The sequence below is a fragment of the Monodelphis domestica genome, chromosome 8, assembly GCF_027887165.1.
Source record: "Monodelphis domestica isolate mMonDom1 chromosome 8, mMonDom1.pri, whole genome shotgun sequence".
NCBI lineage: Eukaryota > Metazoa > Chordata > Mammalia > Didelphimorphia > Didelphidae > Monodelphis > Monodelphis domestica.
The window spans coordinates 93092096-93110178 of NC_077234.1; the positions used below are offsets into that span (position 1 = coordinate 93092096).

An 18083-nucleotide genomic window follows, 5' to 3' on the forward strand; every position below is an offset into this window, starting at 1 on the left:
TAACCTCCTTTGACCAGTTTCCTTATCTATAAAGTGGGGATTATAACTGCACCTCCCTTTCAGCATTGCTGGGAGGATCAAGTTAGATAACAATTGCAAAGTTCTTAGCATAATTCCTGGCATATATTGAAAGAGCTATGTAAAAGTTAGCCATTCACCTTACTATTTCTAGCAGTAAAACCCTGGGCAAGTCACTTAGCCTACTTTGGCCTCAGTTTCCTCATTTGTTAAATGGCGATAATAAAAACACCTACCTACCAAGTTTGTTGTCAAGGTCAAGTGAGAGAATAAGTATAAAGCATTTAGCACAGTGCCTAGTACATATATAAATGTTAACTTGATTATTATTATTATCTTATGAATTTGGTGTGAACTGCAACCCATGACTCCTCTCTCTTACCAGAAGTAGCATTTATGAAGTGCTAACTATATGCCAGGCAGTGGGATAAGCAATGAGAATACAAAGGTTACTATCCATGCCTGAGGTCCCCAAGTCTAGGGTCATCTAGTGCTATCTTCTCTTATCTCAGGGGGAAGACACTTAAGATTAAAAGGCAATAATAGAGAGGTTTATTCTGAGCTCAGGAAAGGTTTGTATAAGATATTATATGAATAAGAATTATGTAGAACTGAGGTAAAATATGTAATCTACAGAATGTGTGATCAAAAATGACAAGAATGAAAGATAACCAGCGATACCATCCTGAGAAGTGCACTCTCAGGATATTGAGAATTTAAGGGAAGGAGAATGTTTATGTGGACAGACATGATAGCAGGCATGGATACCCCATAAAGATAAGACCTAAGATTCATTGTAGTACAAATTGTGAGTTGTGTGATCACAGATCTGTTAAAGAAATAACATAGGATTTTAAAAGATTTTGACAAGCTAGAATGTTGTACCAAATTTAATGTGATAGTGATAAATGTAAAATTTTAGGCAGCTTTTTTCTTAACTTTTGCTTTTTATGTTATTGGCACATTAGCATTTTCAAAAGAAGAAAATGATTTTTAAAAACTTATGAATTAATGAAATTTCAGACGCCATACTAACATGACCAACATTGTTTTGTTTTTATGGTATATATCTTTAAACCAAAAGCAAAATAATCTGCTCTGCTCTTTTTATCCCTAGCTGAGTTTACATGTTCATCTTTCATCTCAACTAATTTTACAGTTGTTCTGTTTGTGAATTTAGTTTCAATCATTCAAAACCAAAGTATTTTACAGTTTTTGTCTCTTTTTTTTGGTTAAAGTAGTACAAGATGTCAAAAATTAGAAGAAAGGTCACAGTGGAAAATACCAAGACCATATCTGATAGCACATCCCGAAGACCAAGTGTATTTGAAAGGCTTGGACCCAGCACTGGAAATACAGCTGAGGTGAGTTATTAGGACTATAAACATGAGAATTCTTTTAGAATTTTTTATATTGAATATTGGCTTGACTTAGCCTAGAACTGTTAGCTTTTAACATAGGAATGTTGATAAAGTTATTTTTTGGTAGAGTTTTTAAAAATGAGTAATTTAAATAAACTTTTCTTATTTGCATTTTAGAATGAATTATCTGATTAGTTGAATCTGATAGATTAGACTTATTTTGCTTTTGCTTCTCAGAAATTTATTACTAAATTATTACTAAAATTCATACAGTAATATATATTTCTTTTAGACACAGTGCCGTAACTGGCTGAAGACTGGCAACTGTCCCTATGGGAACACTTGTAGATTCATACATGGCCCTTCACCTCGAGGCAAAGGTTATAGCAGCAGTTATAGAAGGTAAATTTAGCCTTTAAAAATTGTTCATGAATTCTTGGAAAAGTTCAACATGTTGTATGTAAAAATGAATCTGGCCAGATTGGTATGTCCACGTTGGATCTTTTTTCAAGCTTAAATTTTTATTGGAAATGTTTTAAATAAACTTCTCTTGCTTAATATTATTTCATTGAGTTTGAAATAGGGTTTATAAGAATCTAAAATAACTGACAGAAAATGACTTATTTTCGTAATTCCTTTGTGGGCTTCTTTTACCTTTATTAGTAATATATTTTATAATAATAATATATTTAATAATTAGTAATTATTTAATTAGTAATATATTTAATAATATCTTAAAGCAGTGCTAGTAGGAATTTTCAGAATCCCAAGAATTTGATTTTTGTTTAACCATTTTATTTTTGGTGAGAAAGGAGCTAATTGTAATTTTTTAAAACAAAAATTTCAGTAGTAGTGTCATTGGCCAACAAAAAGTGATGAAAATGATTTAAATGAATATCACAAAGTAAAGTTTTAGAATAGCTATGATAGTACTAAAAATACTCATGAGTCCATTTTTCTTAAGTATCTTCTTTTAAGTCATATGCTTTGCCTTTTCAGAGCTTGCCAGGGACTGTGCTAAGCACGTTACAAATATTATCTTACTTGATCCTGACAGCAGCTTTATAGATAAGGAAACTGAGGTAAAATAGAAGTCAAGTGACTTACCCAGTGTCAGACAACTAGGGTAGGAGGTCAGACTTGAATTCAAATTTGACTCCAGGTCTGTTCTATCCATTGTACCACCTACCTGCTCCAAGCATTTACAGATACTAAGATGTTATTAACTTTAAAGCCAATTTGTAACACTTATTTCATCCTTAATTACAGAATACCCCATATATAGTAACAAGAAAATGACATTTAGCTATCCACTATTCTTTCCTTCTCTTGATGGTCTGTAAATTTAGTTTAATAAAATAAAGTTGAGAACACATTTTTTAGTTCATAAAGATAAACATTTTTAAGGAAGTTAGTTATTTTCTCAAATGCAACTCAACCTATAGTCCTTAATCTGTGAAATTTTGGGAACCATAAGATTAAAGGCAATAACTGTTACAATAAAGCTTATTATTTTTAATATTCTCTTAAGTTTTATTGATTTTTTTGTTTTGGATCTACTGCTCCTTTCCTAATGTACTGTTGCCTCCATCTAGCCCTCCCTTGTAACAAAGTAAAACAATTACACAAAAACAATTGACAATGACAAGATTGTGTCTTTGCAGCATAATGCACATATAGTTCTATATTTTTTTTATTAGAGGGAAGTGTACTTCAGTATGCCTCTTGGAACCAAGATTAAGCATTTCATTTAATTTGATTTCAGTTGTCCTTTAGTGTTATCTTAATTTATGCCATTATAGTCATTGTATACATTTGTTTATGAAAGTGTTCCTGTGATTCTCTCATTTCCTCATTTGCCCTTGTAGTGCAATAATATTTTATTATATTCACTAAAACAGTAACTGTTTTTAATTGGTGAGCATATATTTATTTATAGTGTTTAACTGTTACAGAAAATGCTTCTGTGAATATTTTGATTGTTTATGGGACCTTTCTATTTTAGACCTTCCTAGAGTATATGCCCAGTAGTGTGATTGTTGTATCAAAAGATAGTAACTATTGAGTCACTTTTTCCCCCTTATATAATTCCAAATTATTTTCCAAAATGGTTGGGTCAGTTCAGAAGTCCATATGGGTCTCATAGATACTCCAAATTTTACTGTTTCCATCTTTACTGTTCCTACCTACCTGACCTTTTCAGATTAATAAGCATGTCTATTCCTGTTTTTTAGAAATAAAAATTTAAAGATAAAGTAATTTATTTGTGCAGAAAATAGGGATCCCATTGTGATTAGAATGTTGATGCTCTTTAGTTCTGAAAGCTGTGTATAGTTGCCATTTATCTTTGTTTGCTTCTCTTCCTCTCTTCCCTCCCCCTACTTCCATATCTTTTTGATATTTGACAGAGAACTTAAACTAGCTTACTTTGGAAATTTATTCTGTTCAAATTTATTATTCAAGAATAATTTTTGGGATACCTCCTCTACGTAGAAAGCTATATGCTTTGATTTTATACTCTTAAAAAAACCCTACTTTAAAACATGTAAGAACTTGTTAGGGATAAAAAATGAATTTCTATTATGACATTAAGTAGAATGTAAATTCTTTGAGGGCAGGGATTATTTCACTTTTTGATTTTTTGTACCCAGTGCTGAAAACCATTCTTGGCATATAGTAAGCCCATAATAAATGTTTGTTCATTGATTGAGGCATCTTTTTAATGCCACTATGTTGGCACTTAAAAATTTGAGCAAAAACACATAAATATCTATTTTTGCAAATAATATGATATGAAATTTCTAATTAGGAACTTATTTCTACCGGTGAGTATGGAAGCTGTTTTGCAACTTACAGTATTAAAATTGAGGCATTGAGTAGTTTCAGTGACTTGAGTAGGATCACAAAGCTTATATTTATCAGAGCTTGAACTTAACTTGAAACCCTTTGTGTTTCTGATTCTGATTAAATAGTTTCTTTTAACATAAAAACATTTTAGAAATATGACTTAAATTTTAGGGGTTTACTGAATGTCCTTTGTGTTTAAATCATTATTCAAGACACGTAACCTAAATGCCTCTTAGATAGATTTATATGTCATTTGTAATTTATAGCTTTCTTAAAGGTATGTTTGGCATTTGGAGAGTGGTGATAACTATTACTTAATTTTTTATTTCTCTTATACTAGAAGAATACCAGGAATATTTTTTTTGGTAGTTAAATAAATATGATTTATATTCTTAAAAATCATTACATTTAATCCAATTTTTAAAAAATTAATTTATTTACTTATTTGATTTCAATTAATCTATTTAGTCAATTTAGAACATAATAATGTTCTTGGTTACAAGAATCATATTCTTTCCCTCCCTCCCCACCCCCACCTTTCCCATACCTAATGTGCAATTTCACTGGGTATTACTTGTGTCCCTGATCAAAATCTATTTCCATGTTGTTGATGTTTGCACTAGGATGATCATTTAGAGTCTACATCCCTAACCATATCCCCTTGACCCGTGTATTCAAGCAGTTGTTTTTCTTCTGTGTTTCTACTCCCACTTTTTCCTCTGAATGTGGATAGTGTTTTTTCTCATATATTGCTCCAACTTGTTCAGGATCACTGCATTGCCACTAATGGAGAAGTCCATTACATTCGATTGTACCACATTGTATCAGTCTTTGTGTACAATGTCCTCCTGGTTCTGCTTCTTTCGCTCTGTATCAATTCCTGGAGGTCATTCCAGTTCACATGGAATTCCTCTAGTTTATTATTCCTTTGAGAACAATAGTATTCCATTACCAACATTACCACAATTTGTTCAGCCATTCCCTAATTGGTGGACATCCCCATATTTTCCAATTTTTTGCCACTATAAAGAGCGCAGCTATGAATATTTTTATACAAAATCTTGCCTTATCTCTTTGGGGTTCAAACCCAGCAGTGGTGTGGCTGGATCAAAGGGCAGACAGTCTTTTAGCGCCCTTTGGGCATAGTTCCAAATTGCCCTCCAGAATGGTTGGATCAATTCACAACTCCACCAGCAATGCATTAATGTCCCGACTTTTCCACATCCCCTCCAGCATTCATTACTTTCCTTTGCTGTCATGTTAGCCAATCTGCTTGGTTTGAGGTGGTACCTCAGAGTTGTTTTGACTTGCATCTCTCTGATTATAAGAGATGTAGAACACTTTTTCATGTGCTTATTAATAGTTTTGATTTCTTTGAATGAAAATTACCTATCCATGTCCCTTGCCCATTTATGAATTGGAGAATGGCTTAATTTTTTGTAAAATTGATTTAGCTCTTTGTAAATTTATAAATATAAATTTGTAAATCTGACCTTTGTCAGAGGTTTTTGTTATGAAGATTGTTTCCCAATTTGTTACTTCCCTTCTAATTTTGGTTACATTGGTTTTGTTTGTACAAAACCTTTTTAATTTGATGTAATCAAAATTATTGATTTTACATTTTTTTATTTTTTTCTAGCTCTTGCTTGGTTTTAAAGTCTTTCCTTTCCCAAATGTCTGACATGTATATATACTATTCTGTGTTCACCTAATTTGCTTATAGTTTCCTTCTTTATATTCAAGTCATTCACCCATTCTGAGTTTATCTTGGTGTAGAGTGTGAGATGTTGATCAAACCTAATCTCTCCCATACTGTCTTCCAATTTTCCCAGCAGTTTTTATCAAATAGTGGATTTTGGTCTCAAAAGCTGGGATCCTTAGACTTATCATAGACTGTCTTGCTGAGGTCACTTACCCTAAGTCTATTCCACTGATCCTCCTTTCTGTCTCTTAGCCAGCACCAAATTGTTTTGATGACCACTGATTTATAGTATAGTTTGCGATCTGGGATTGCAATGCCTCCTTCCTTCATATTTTTTTTTCATGATTTCCCTGGATATTCTTGATCTTTTGTTCTTCCAAATGAACTTTGTTATTTTTTTTCCTAATTGAGTAAAGAAGTTATTTTGGAAGTTCAGTGGGCATGGCACTAAATAAGTAAATTAATTTGGGTAGGATTGTCATTTTTATTATGTTAGCTCGTCCCACCCATGAGCAATCAATGTTTTTCAATTGTTTAGATCTAGTTTTAATTGTGTGGAGAGTGTTTTGTTGTTGTGTTCATATAGTTCATGTGTTTGTCTCGACAGATAGATTCCTAAGTATTTTATATTGTCTAGGGTGATTTTAAATGGAATTTCTCTTTCTAATTCTTGCTGCTGAGGTGGATTGGAGATCTATAGAAATGCTGATGACTTATGCGGGTTTATTTTGTATCATGCATCTTTGCTAAAGTTGTTGATTATTTCGACTATTTTTTGGTTGATTCTCTAGGATTCTTTAAGTAGACCATCATATCATCCGCAAAGAGTGATAGCTTGGTCTCCTCATTGCCAATTTTAATACCTTCAATTTCTTTTCCTTCTCTTAATTGCTACTGCTAGTGTTTCTAGTACAATGTTAAATAATAGAGGTGATAAAGGGCATCCTTGTTTTACTCCTGATCTTATTGGGAAGGCTTTCAGTTTATCCCCATTGCAGATGATGTTTGCTGATGGTTTCAGATATATACTGTTTATAATTTTTAGGAAAGGCCCTTCTATTCCTATGCTTTCTAGTGTTTTCAATAGGAATGAGTGTTGTATTTTATCAAAGGCTTTTTCTGCATCTATTGAGATAATCATGTGATTTTTGTCAGTTTGCTTGTTAATATGGTCAATTATGCGAATAGTTTTCCTAATATTGAACCATCCTTGCATTCTTGGTATGAATCCTACTTGGTCATAGTGAATAACTCTTGTGGTGACTTGCTGGAGTCTTTTTGCTAGTATCCTGTTTAAGATTTTTGCATCTATATTCATTAGGGAGATTGGTCTATAGTTTTCTTTCTCTGTTTTTGACCTGCCTGGCTTTGGAATCAGTACCATATTTGTGTCATAAAAGGAATTTGGTAGAACTCCTTTGCTTATTTTGTCAAATAGTTTTTTTTAATATTGGGATTAGTTGTTCTTTGAATGTTTGATAGAATTCATTTGTGAATCCATCAGGCCCTGGGGATTTTTTCTTAGGGAGTTCTTTGTTGGCTTATTCAATTTCTTTTTCTGATATGGGGTTGTTTAGGTAATTTATTTCTTCTTCTTTTAGTCTAGGCAATTTATATTTTTGTAAATATTCATCCATATCACCTAGATTGCCATATTTATTGCCATATAATTGGGAATAATAATTTTGAATGATTGCCTTAATTTCCTCTTCTTTAGAAGTGAGATCTCCCTTTTCATCTTGGATACTGTCAGTTTGGTTTTCTTCTTTCTTTTTTTAAATTATATTGACCAGTACTTTGTCTATTTTGTTTGTTTTTTCAAAGTACCAGCTTTTAGTCTTATTTATTAAATCAATAGTTCTTTGACTTTCAATTTTATTAATTTCTCCTTTGATTTTTAGGATCTCTAATTTTAGGATCTCTAATTTAGTCTTCATCTGAGGATTTTTAATTTGTTCACTTTCTAGTTTTTTAATTTGCATGCCCAATTGATTGACCTCTGCCCTCCCTAATTTGTTACTATATGAACTGAAGGATATCAGTTTCCCCCTGAGTACTGTTTTGGCTGCATCCCATAGATTTTGAAAGACTGTCTCATTATTGTCATTTTCTTCAGTGAAATTATTGTTTCTATGATTTGTTCTTTAACCGATTTTGGAGAATCATATTGTTTAATTTCTAATTAATTATTGATTTGCCTCTCCATGTACCCTTACTAATTATTTTCATTGCATTGCGATCTGAGAAGGTTGCATTTATTATTTCTGCCCTTTTTCACTCTTTTGCAATGTTTTTGTGTCCTAATACATGGTCAATTTTTGTGAATGTACCATGTGCTGCCAAAAAGAAGGTTTATTCCTTTTTATCCCTATTTATTTTTCTCCACATATCTACTAACTCTAATTTTTCCAAGGTTTCATTCACTTTTCTTACCTTTTTCTTATTTATTTTTTGGTTTGATTTATCTAGTTCGGATAGAGGAAAGTTCAGGTCACCCACTAGTATAGTTTTTCTATGTATTTCATCCTTGAGCTCCAGTAGTTTCTTCTTTAGAAATTTGGATTGTATGCCATTTGGTGCATACATGTTGAATACTGATATATCCTCATTCTCTATACTCCCTTTTATTAGAATGTAATTACCATCCCTATCTTTTTTAACTAGATCTATTTTTACTTTGGCTTTGTCAGATATCATGATTGTGACTCCTGCCTTCTTTTTATCAGTTGATGCCAGATAGATTTGGCTCCATTCTCTTACTTTTACCCTATGCATGTCTTACCTTCCTCATGTGTGTTTCTTGTAGACAGCATATGTTAGGGTTTGGGTTTCTAATTCATTCTGCTATTCGCTTGTTTTTTATGGGTGAGTTCATTCCATTCACATTCAGAATTATGATTACTAGCTGTGTATTTCCCATCATTTTGATTTCCACTCATAGTCCTGGAGCCTTTTCTTCTTTCACTATTTCCTTCTACACCAATGTTTTGTTTTTAATTAGTAACCCCTGTTCCCACCCTTATTTTCCTTCCCTTTCTACCCCCTTCCTTCTAATTCCCCCTCATGTTCTTTACAGTCTTTTTAACCTACCCCCTTCTCCCTTCTTCCCTAGTACTGAACCCCCCCCCCCCCCAGTCCATTTGTTACCCTTATACTTCCCTCTAGGGCACAAATCAATTCTCTGCCCCAATGGATTTGATTGTTCTTTCCTCTTTGAGTCAATTTCAGTGCATGTAAGAGTTGAGTATTTCCTGTCTCCAATCTCTTTACCCTTCCAATGTATTGATGTTCTCTCCCCCTCTCCCAGCTTTTCCCGCAAGGTACCCCCTCCAGACTAGCACCTTTGCCCACCCAGAGGTTTCAGCTGCCCTGGAGGCTTAGCACTTTAGGTGGGGGAGGGGTCCTGGGAACTTCCTTTTTCTTTCCCCTTAAAATTGAGTGTTCTCAAGTTCCGGCTTTTGGGAGTGTTCCTTTTATGTTGAGCCCAGCAGAAGGGTTACTTGGCTCTGGCTTGTTGTTAGGTTTGATTTTAAGTCCCCTAGGAACATTTAGTTTGTAATTGGTAAGGAAGGGTTTTCAGAGGTCTGAATTTTCTCTGCTTCTGTGCTGCCATCTTGACTTTGCCTCCTTAATCCACCTTTTCTCTACCAGGAATATTTTAAAAAAGTGTTATAGTTTCCTTTTCTTGAAATCTGTAGGCTAATTTTGTCAATAAATTGACCTTTATGAATTAAAATTAAAAGATATACATTATTTCCATTAATTAGTATAATTAAAATAACCATTATTAGTGTTTATGTACATAAAGATTCAAAACTTTATATTTAGTTCTCCTTTCCCTTACCTCTCTTCCCTCAACCCCCCAATTCTTTAACTGGAATTAAATCACCATTTCTGAATTTTGCTTTCACTTATGATAACATGTTTTTATTAGTTGTTGGCTGCCTTTGCTTATGTGCAAATATAAAAAGTTTATAAGTTACATGAACACGTTTATAAGTTGATGTTTTTACAAATGAATAATTCCCTTAGCTTTACATTACGTTGTCTAGTTTCACTAGCTCTATTTCTTAATTGTACTACTTGAATTTTTTTTTTTTGACAAACTGGTCTCAAAATCAATAAATATGCTAATAGTATTGGCCTTTCAGCATGGAAGACAGAGAACATCAAACTTTTCATTTCTGAATTTCCTTAAGTAATATTGTGCCTGATTCCCAACTTAATTCATTGTCTGAACAAAATGTTTAATTATATATATTTTAAATGGTATTGAGACTATTAATTATTTTTTAAACCCTCATCTTCTGTCTTAGAATTGATAGAAGTATTGGTTCCATGTTAGAAGAGCAGTAACTGCTTGACAGTTGGGATTAAGTAACTTCCCCAGAGTCGTACAATTAGTGTCTCTGAGGCCAGATTTAAAACCAGGTCTTCCCAATTCCAGGCCTGGCTCTCTATCCAATGAGCCACCAGTGCCCCTATTGCTTATTTTTTTTGACTGTTTATGTAAAGTTAATCACATGGATTAATTTTTCTAAAATTGATTAGTCACTAAAATTTTTAAAATATCCATATTTAGGAGTGAAATTTTCTAGTTGATTCTCTGAATCATATCACATAAACTTTTCTTTCTTTTTCTAAATAATACAGATCACCAGAAAGACCCACTGGTGATCTTAGGGAAAGGATGAAGAATAAGCGGCAAGATGTGGAAACAGAACCTCAGAAAAGAAATACCGAGGAGTCATCTTCACCAGTTAGGGTAGGAATAAGTTTTCTCAGATATCAGATAATTTGAAAAGATCCTTTCTTTATCTTCCATTTTTGTTAGAAACTTAAAAATATATTATTGTTTAAATTTTTAATAGTATTCCTTAAGGTAGCTGATAGAAGATGATTGTATAGCAAAAATGCCTTTTTTAAAAATCTGAATCCATGCAAATTGCCTTAAGTTCTTTATTTTAATTAAGATGTTATAAAGCTGGAGAGCGGTTGATTATCTGGGTCTTAATCTGGGCTTTAGACAGGATATGTAAATCCTGTGTTTGTCTGATCCTTGATGTATAGATTCAGAAACTTGATTTTGTTCATTTACTTAGGGGTAATTAGACTCCTGGGGCATCAAATCATGATAACAAAATGAGAATTATATAAATAGAATCCAGCTTACTAATTTGTAATAGAAGACATTTGAAGACATAATGAAAGTTGATTACTAGCCACAAGTACATTCTTTCTTGGTGAATAGGTCTTTTCTGGAGTTTAACAGTGTACATTTATGGTAAAGAGAATAGGATTTTCTTAAAGGATTTAAATTTTGTCTTGGTAAGCTGTTCATTATAATCAGAGCTTCTTCTTCTTTGGACAATATATAGTGTAAGCATTAACAGATTATTATATTGACTCACCTTTTCCTGAACTCTCTGAGGACAATTTGACCCATAACATGTTAAAATTAACCAAAGGGGCATACAGATCATATCAAGGTGTAACATATCTAAATTTTCATACCTAAATTTGAAAAGCCTACTTTGTTTTTGAGCTTTCATTTTCTTTTGTTCTGATTGTAATATTTAATCCAATTCATCAAGCACTTTTTAAGTGCCTACTGTATATCAAGATAGCTAGGCAGCACAGTGGATAGAATGCCGGGTCTGGAATTAGAAAGATTCATTTTCCTAAGTTCAGATCTGGCTTCCGACACTCCGGCTTGGGTGACCCTGGGCAAATCACTTAACCTTGTGTACCTCAGTTCCTCATGTATATAAAATAAGCTGGAGAAGGAAATGGCAGAGCACTCTAGTATCTTTGCCAAGAAAACTCCAAATCAGGTCATATAGGTGTGATCTAAATAACTTCCCTTATCAATATGAAGTGGATGTGATGAATAGATTTAAGGGAGTAGATCTGAGATTACCTGATGAACTATGGTTAGAGGTCTGCAACATTGTATAGGAGGCAACAACAAAAATAGTTTAAAGTAAAAGAGCAAGAAAGCAAAGTGGCTGTCTGATGGAGCTTCATAACTAGCTGAGGAAAGAAGGCAAAAGGGAATGGAATACCTAACTGAATGTAAAATTCTAGACAATAACAGGAGGGATAAGAGGGTTTTCTTATACAAGTAATGCAAAGAAATAGAAAACAATAGAATGGGAGAAATGAAATCTCTTCAAGAAAATTAACAGTAACAAGGGAGTTTTATGTGAAAATGTGCATGATAAAAGTAAAAATTGGTAGACTTAATCTTAACTTCACTGATAACCAGAATATTGTTTTTATTGATATAGTTAGAATCCTGAAGAATGAGCCAATTGAGGCTTAGGAAATATTGCTAACAATAAGGTTAGTGGAGCTGACCAAATTCCAGCTGAGCTATTTAAAATGCTAAAAGAAGATGTAGTTAAAGCTGCATTTGATATGCTAACAAATTTGGAAAACTCAGCAATAGCCACTGGTTTGGAAAAGACCAGTTTATGCTCTAATCCTGAAGAAAAGAACTGCTAAAGAAAGTTCAAATTACTCAACAGTTGCACTTATTTTACATATCAGCAAGGTTATATTTAGTTAGGCTTTAATAATATGAGAACTGATAATTACCAGAAGAGCAGGCTGGTTTTCAGAGAGGTAGAAAACTAAGAGAAAAAATTGCCAACATTCACTGGAGGATGGAGAAATTAAGAGAATTCTAGAAAACACCTACTTCTGCTTCACTGATTACATTAAAGCCTTTGACTGTTTGGTTCATGACAAAATGTGGCAAGGCCTCAAAGAGACGAGAATTACCTGATTATCTTTTGAGGAACCTATATGTGGGTCAAAAAGCAACATGTAGAACCAAACAGAGAACAACTGATTGGTTTACAATTGGAAAAAGAGTATGTTAAGGCTGTTTATTGTCACCTTATTTATTTATTTAACTTGTATGCAACTTTTTATTTAACTTATATAAACTCATGCAAAATTCTAGGCTGGGCTAATCAAGAGCTAGAATTAAGACTGCCTAGAGAAATATCAACAATCTCACATATACAGACAATACCACTCTGATGGCAGAAAATAAAGAAGTATTAAGGAGCCTCTTGAGAATGAAAGAGGAGAGTGTAAAAAGCTGACTTGAAATTATAACATAAACCCCCTCCCCCCTAAGATCTTGACTACTGGGTGTAATATTTATTGGGAAAGAATGATGGGGAATTGGAAAATGGGGGATAAGGAAGGTTTGTAGCAGGGTATGGAGGAGTTGAGGGGAGAGAGGGAATATTGCTTGCTGAGGCAAGGGAGAGAGATGCCCCCTGCTGAGAGGCAGCCGCAGGGGTCCTATAAGGAACGTTTGTCTTTGAATGACTGAGGTGATGTTCAGTTGCCTCTATGCCCCCCAAAAGTCCACTTATCTGACTGCGAATTCAAATAAAATAAAGTTTAATAACCAGTTTGGATTGGAGAGATATCAGGAAAGAGGGGCTAGGGAGGTCCCTAAATAAGGTTGGAGGCTTTCTCAGCTTTATGAGCTGAGGCTAGGTCTCACAGGCTGGTGGAGGGTTTCTCCCACTCCTATCCTCTGTGTTAGTTTTGTCAATTTCATATTCCTAGCAGTAGATAGAAAGCAACCAAGGAAAGTTCTAACTTTCAGAGCTGATTGGGCTGGTATCTTCAGGCTGAACAAAATATTCGGCACCACTCTCCAGAGACTGTGAAGAACAATCACCTCACACTCTCCATGCCAGGAAGGAAGTAAAGCCAGCAGGAAGGAAGTGCTAGTCAGAAGACCCAACTGCCACTCCCAAGTTGTCCCTTCCCCCCACCAACTGTCAGTCTTGTTTCCTTTCCACATGGGCCTATCACTTCCGGGCAAATAGAGGGAGAAGAAATAGAAGGAGAGTTAGATTTTATATTTTTGGGCTCAAAGTTTATTGCATTTGGTGACTGTAGCCATGAAAATAAAAGATGCTTGCTCCTTGGAAGGAAAGCTATGGCAAATCTGCACATCATACTCAAAAGAAGAACATTTTTCTGACAAAGGTCTGCATAGTCAAAACTCTTTTTTCCAGCACCATTGTATGGCTGTGAGAGTTAGGTTATAAGGAAAACTGAGTGCTGCAGTATCAACCCATTGAATTATGATGTTGGAGAAGATTTTTGTGAGTCCCTTGAACAGCAAGGAGATCAAATCAGTCAAGACCTAAAATTCAGATTATTCACTGGAAAGTCAAGTTTTAAAGCTGAAGCTTAAATACTATGGTCACAAATGAGAAGGCAAGAACCAAATGACCCTAATGTTGGGAAAGATTGAAGACAAATGAAAAAGGGAACAACAGAGGAAGATATGGCTTGTGTCATGGAAACAACGAATATGAACTTGGACAGACTTTGGGAAGATATTGGAAGATAGAGAAGGTCCCAAGGTGCTCTAGTCTTGAAAAGGAGGACACAACAGCAGCTGTTCTAGACACTGGGTATTCAGAGTTAAAAAAACCCAAGATAGTCTGCCCTTTAGGAGCTTAACTCTATTGTAAAGTGTCTAGTAGAGGAGTGTGGGTCCTGGAAATGGTTAGAGATAAGGTCTATGCTACATATAGTCCTGTTTCTACAATTGATTAAACCCTGTAGTATTTTTTTTTAACTCTTACCTTCCATCTTGGAATCAATACTGTGTATTGGTTCCAAGGCAGAAGAGTGGTAAGGGCTAGGCAATGGGGGTTAAGTGATTTGCCCAGGGTCACACAGCTGAGAAGTGTGAGGTCAGATTTGAACCCAGGACCTCCCACTTCTGGGCCTGACTCTCAATCCACTGAGCTACCCAACTCCCCCTAGCCATATGGTATTCTAACACAACAAAGAACTTAAAGCAAATTAGATATTTAGGTGCTAAGAGTCATTAAGAACCTCTAAGGGAGGCGGAGTCAAGATGGCGGCCTAGAAGGAGCAGAAGTTCAGACCTCTGAAAACCCTTCCTTACCAGTCACAAACTGAATGCTCCCAGGGGACTGAACAATAAACGTAACAATAAGACAGAGCCAAGGAACCCTCCTGCTGGACTTAATTCAAAAGGTATGCCCCCTGAAAAGCCGGAATCCAAGAACACTCGGGTTTAAGGGGAAGATAGAAGGAAGGTCCCAGGACCCATCCCCCCCTCCCACCTAGAGCACTGAGATTCTAGCAGCAGTGGGAACTTCTTGGCGGGCAAAGGTGCTGGTCTGAAGGGCAAAGCTTGAGAGCAGGACTGTGCCAAGTTCAGAGTGTCCAACAGAGACGGCGGGGAAGGAGCTAGAGAGGGAGCATAGACCTGGCAGCCTGGCCAGAGCTTTGGAGATTCTCCATATTTGCTCCAGCCTTCCAGGAAGTTTAGGACTCAGAGCACACCCAGCCCAACTAAGCTGAACTTAATCCCATCAAAAGTCTCCAGAATTCAGGGAAGCCCAGGCTCCACACCCATCCTCACTGACTGCTGGACTTTAAGCCAATCAAAAGCCTCCAGAGGACAGGGAAGCTCAAACCCCCAACAACCCTCTCCCAGAGACTACACCGAGAGATCCTCTGTTAAAGCTCCAAGAGGGGAGTATGATAGAAGCCCCCCCAAAATGAGAGGAGCAAGAGCATAGACAAATACGGGGAGTAAAGAAGGGGTGAATTTGAGCAAACAACAGAAAAAGAAGAAAGAAACTACAATAGACAACTTCTACTCAGCAAATGGAACAGAGTGGGAGAGATCAGCAAACGATAAATCAGAAATCCCAGCGAATTGGATACAGGCTGTGGAAGAACTCAAAACACGACTAAGAGAGGCTGAAGACAACTGGGAAAAGAACTTAAAAATTAAGATAAGACATCTGGAAACAGAGGCACTTGAACTAAAACTAGAAAATAGTGTCTTGAAAGCCAAAATCAAACCAGCTGGAAAAATGAGGCAAAGGAGATGAAAGATGATCTTCAAGAAAATCAGACCAGAAGGAAAAGGATGACCAAAAAGCCAGAGATGAAATCTAATCTTTAAGAACCAGAATACAAAAACTGGAATTAAGTGACCTCACAAGGCAGCAGGACACTATAAAACAAAACAAAAAGAATGAAAAAATTGAGGAAAATGTGAAGCATCTCATTCACAAAGCAGATGATTTAGAAAATTGTTGGAGAAGAGACAATTTAAGAATGATTGGACTACCAGAAGACCATGAAAAAAGAAAAAGCCTGGACATAATAATGGAAGAAATTATTCAGGAAAACTGTCCCCATAACCTAGAACAAGAGGGGAAAGTGGAGATTGAAAGAATCCACAGATCACCTCCTGTATTTAATCCTCAACTGACATCACCCAGAAATGTTATAGCCAAATTCAAAAACTATCAGACCAAAGAAAAGATATTACAAGCTGCCAAGAAGAAGCCATTCAGATACCATGGAAACACAGTGAGGATAACACGAGATCTGGCTGCATTCACACTGAAGGACAGAAAAGCATGGAATATGATATTCCGGAAATCAAGGGAACTAGGTCTACAACCAAGAATAAAATACCCATCAAAACTGACTACATTCTTACAGGGGAAAGTATGGTTATTCAACACAGTAGAATTCCAAGCATTTGTAAAGCAAAGACCCAACCTGAACAGAAAATTTGATGTCCAAGCACAGAACTGAAGAGAATCATCAAAAGGTAATTAAAAAAGAGGGGAAAAAGAAAAACAAAACAAAACAACCACAAAAATTTTTTAAGAGACTCAATAATTTGAAATGCTATGTATCCCTATAAGAAAAGAGGTCATTGGTAACTCTTAAAAACTGTTGCTGTCACCTGGGCAGCTAGAAAAATTACACTTAGAGGGAACAGTGACAAACTGTATAGGATGAAAGGACAAGACATAAATAGGTGTATAGATATATGCATGCATAAATACATATACGTGTGTGTATGTATGTGTGTATATATATATATATAACCAGAGCTAAAAAAAAGCGGTTAATACTAAAAGAAATGGGAAAAGAAACAAATGGGGGTAAATGTATATGTTACAAAGAAGCTCATGGCGGGAGGAGGGAGAACATCGATACACTGGTTGGAGATAGGAAATACTCAACTCTTCTGTGCTTTGTAACTGACCCAGAAGGAAGAACAATCCAGTCCATTGGGGCAGAGAATACATTTGCGCCCTATAGGGGAGTAGAAGGGTAAAAAATGGACTGGTGGGGAGGGAACCAGTACAAGGGAGGGAGAGGGAGAGGGTGGGGGGGGGATTTTAAAAAGACTACAGGGGAAAATAAGGGAGGGAATAAGAAGGGAGGGGGATAGAAAGGGAAGTAAAATAAGGGTGGGAACTAGGGGGACTGATTATAAACAAACATTGGTATAGAAGGAAATAGTGAAAGAAGAAAAGGCAGGACCAGGAGTAGAAATCAAAATGCTGGGAAATACACAGCTAGTAATCATAACTCTGAATGTGAATGGAATGAACTCACCCATAAAATGCAAGCGAGTAACAGAGTGGATTAGAATCCAAAACCCTACCATATGCTGTCTGCAAGAAACACACGATGAAGATACGCATAGGGTGAAAATAAGAGGATGGAGCCAAATCTATTGGGCATCAACTGATAAAAAGAAGTCAGGAGTCGCAATCATGATATCTGACAAAGCCAAAGTAAAAATAAATCTAGTTAAAAGAGATAGGGAATATAATTACATCCTGATAAAAGGCAGTATAGACAACAAAATATCTGTACTCAATATGTATGCACCAAATGGCATAGCATCCAAATTTCTAAAGGAGAAACTAGAGGAGCTCAAGGATGAAATAGATAGAAAAACTATACTAGTGGGAGATCTGAACCTTCCTCTATCCAAACTAGAAAGGAATAATAAAGTGGAGGAATTCCATGGAGACTGGAACAACCTCCAGGAAGTGATGCAGAGTGAAAGGAGCAGAACCAGGAGAACATTATGCACAGAGACTGATACATTGTGGTTCAATCGAACATAATGGACTTCTCCATTAATGGCTTTGCAATGTCCCTGAACAAATGCGGGGATCTATGAGAAAAAACACTATCCTCAAGCAGAGGACAAACTGCGAGAGTAAAAACGAGGAAAGGCCACTGCTTGACTACAGAGGTGGAGGGGACGTGATTGAGGAGAGACGCTAAATGAGCACCCTAATGCA

The 18083-nt window shown here is 35.5% G+C and overlaps 1 protein-coding gene across 10 annotated transcripts in view; it reads left to right on the top strand.

Moving 5' to 3' along the window:
• ZC3H13 (zinc finger CCCH-type containing 13) overlaps nt 1-18083 on the top strand; it is a 103447-nt gene that overhangs the window by 1064 nt on the left and 84300 nt on the right. For 9 of the 10 annotated variants that reach the window (XM_056807309.1, XM_056807315.1, XM_007501585.3 and 6 more), the window contains exons 2-4: nt 1257-1382; nt 1672-1781; nt 10582-10693. In XM_056807309.1, the coding sequence (XP_056663287.1) occupies nt 1266-1382; nt 1672-1781; nt 10582-10693 (339 nt within the window). In that variant the 5' untranslated portion in view covers nt 1257-1265. The remainder of the gene's footprint in view (nt 1-1256; nt 1383-1671; nt 1782-10581; nt 10694-18083) is intronic. The other variant, XM_007501586.3, reaches the window with a different exon arrangement.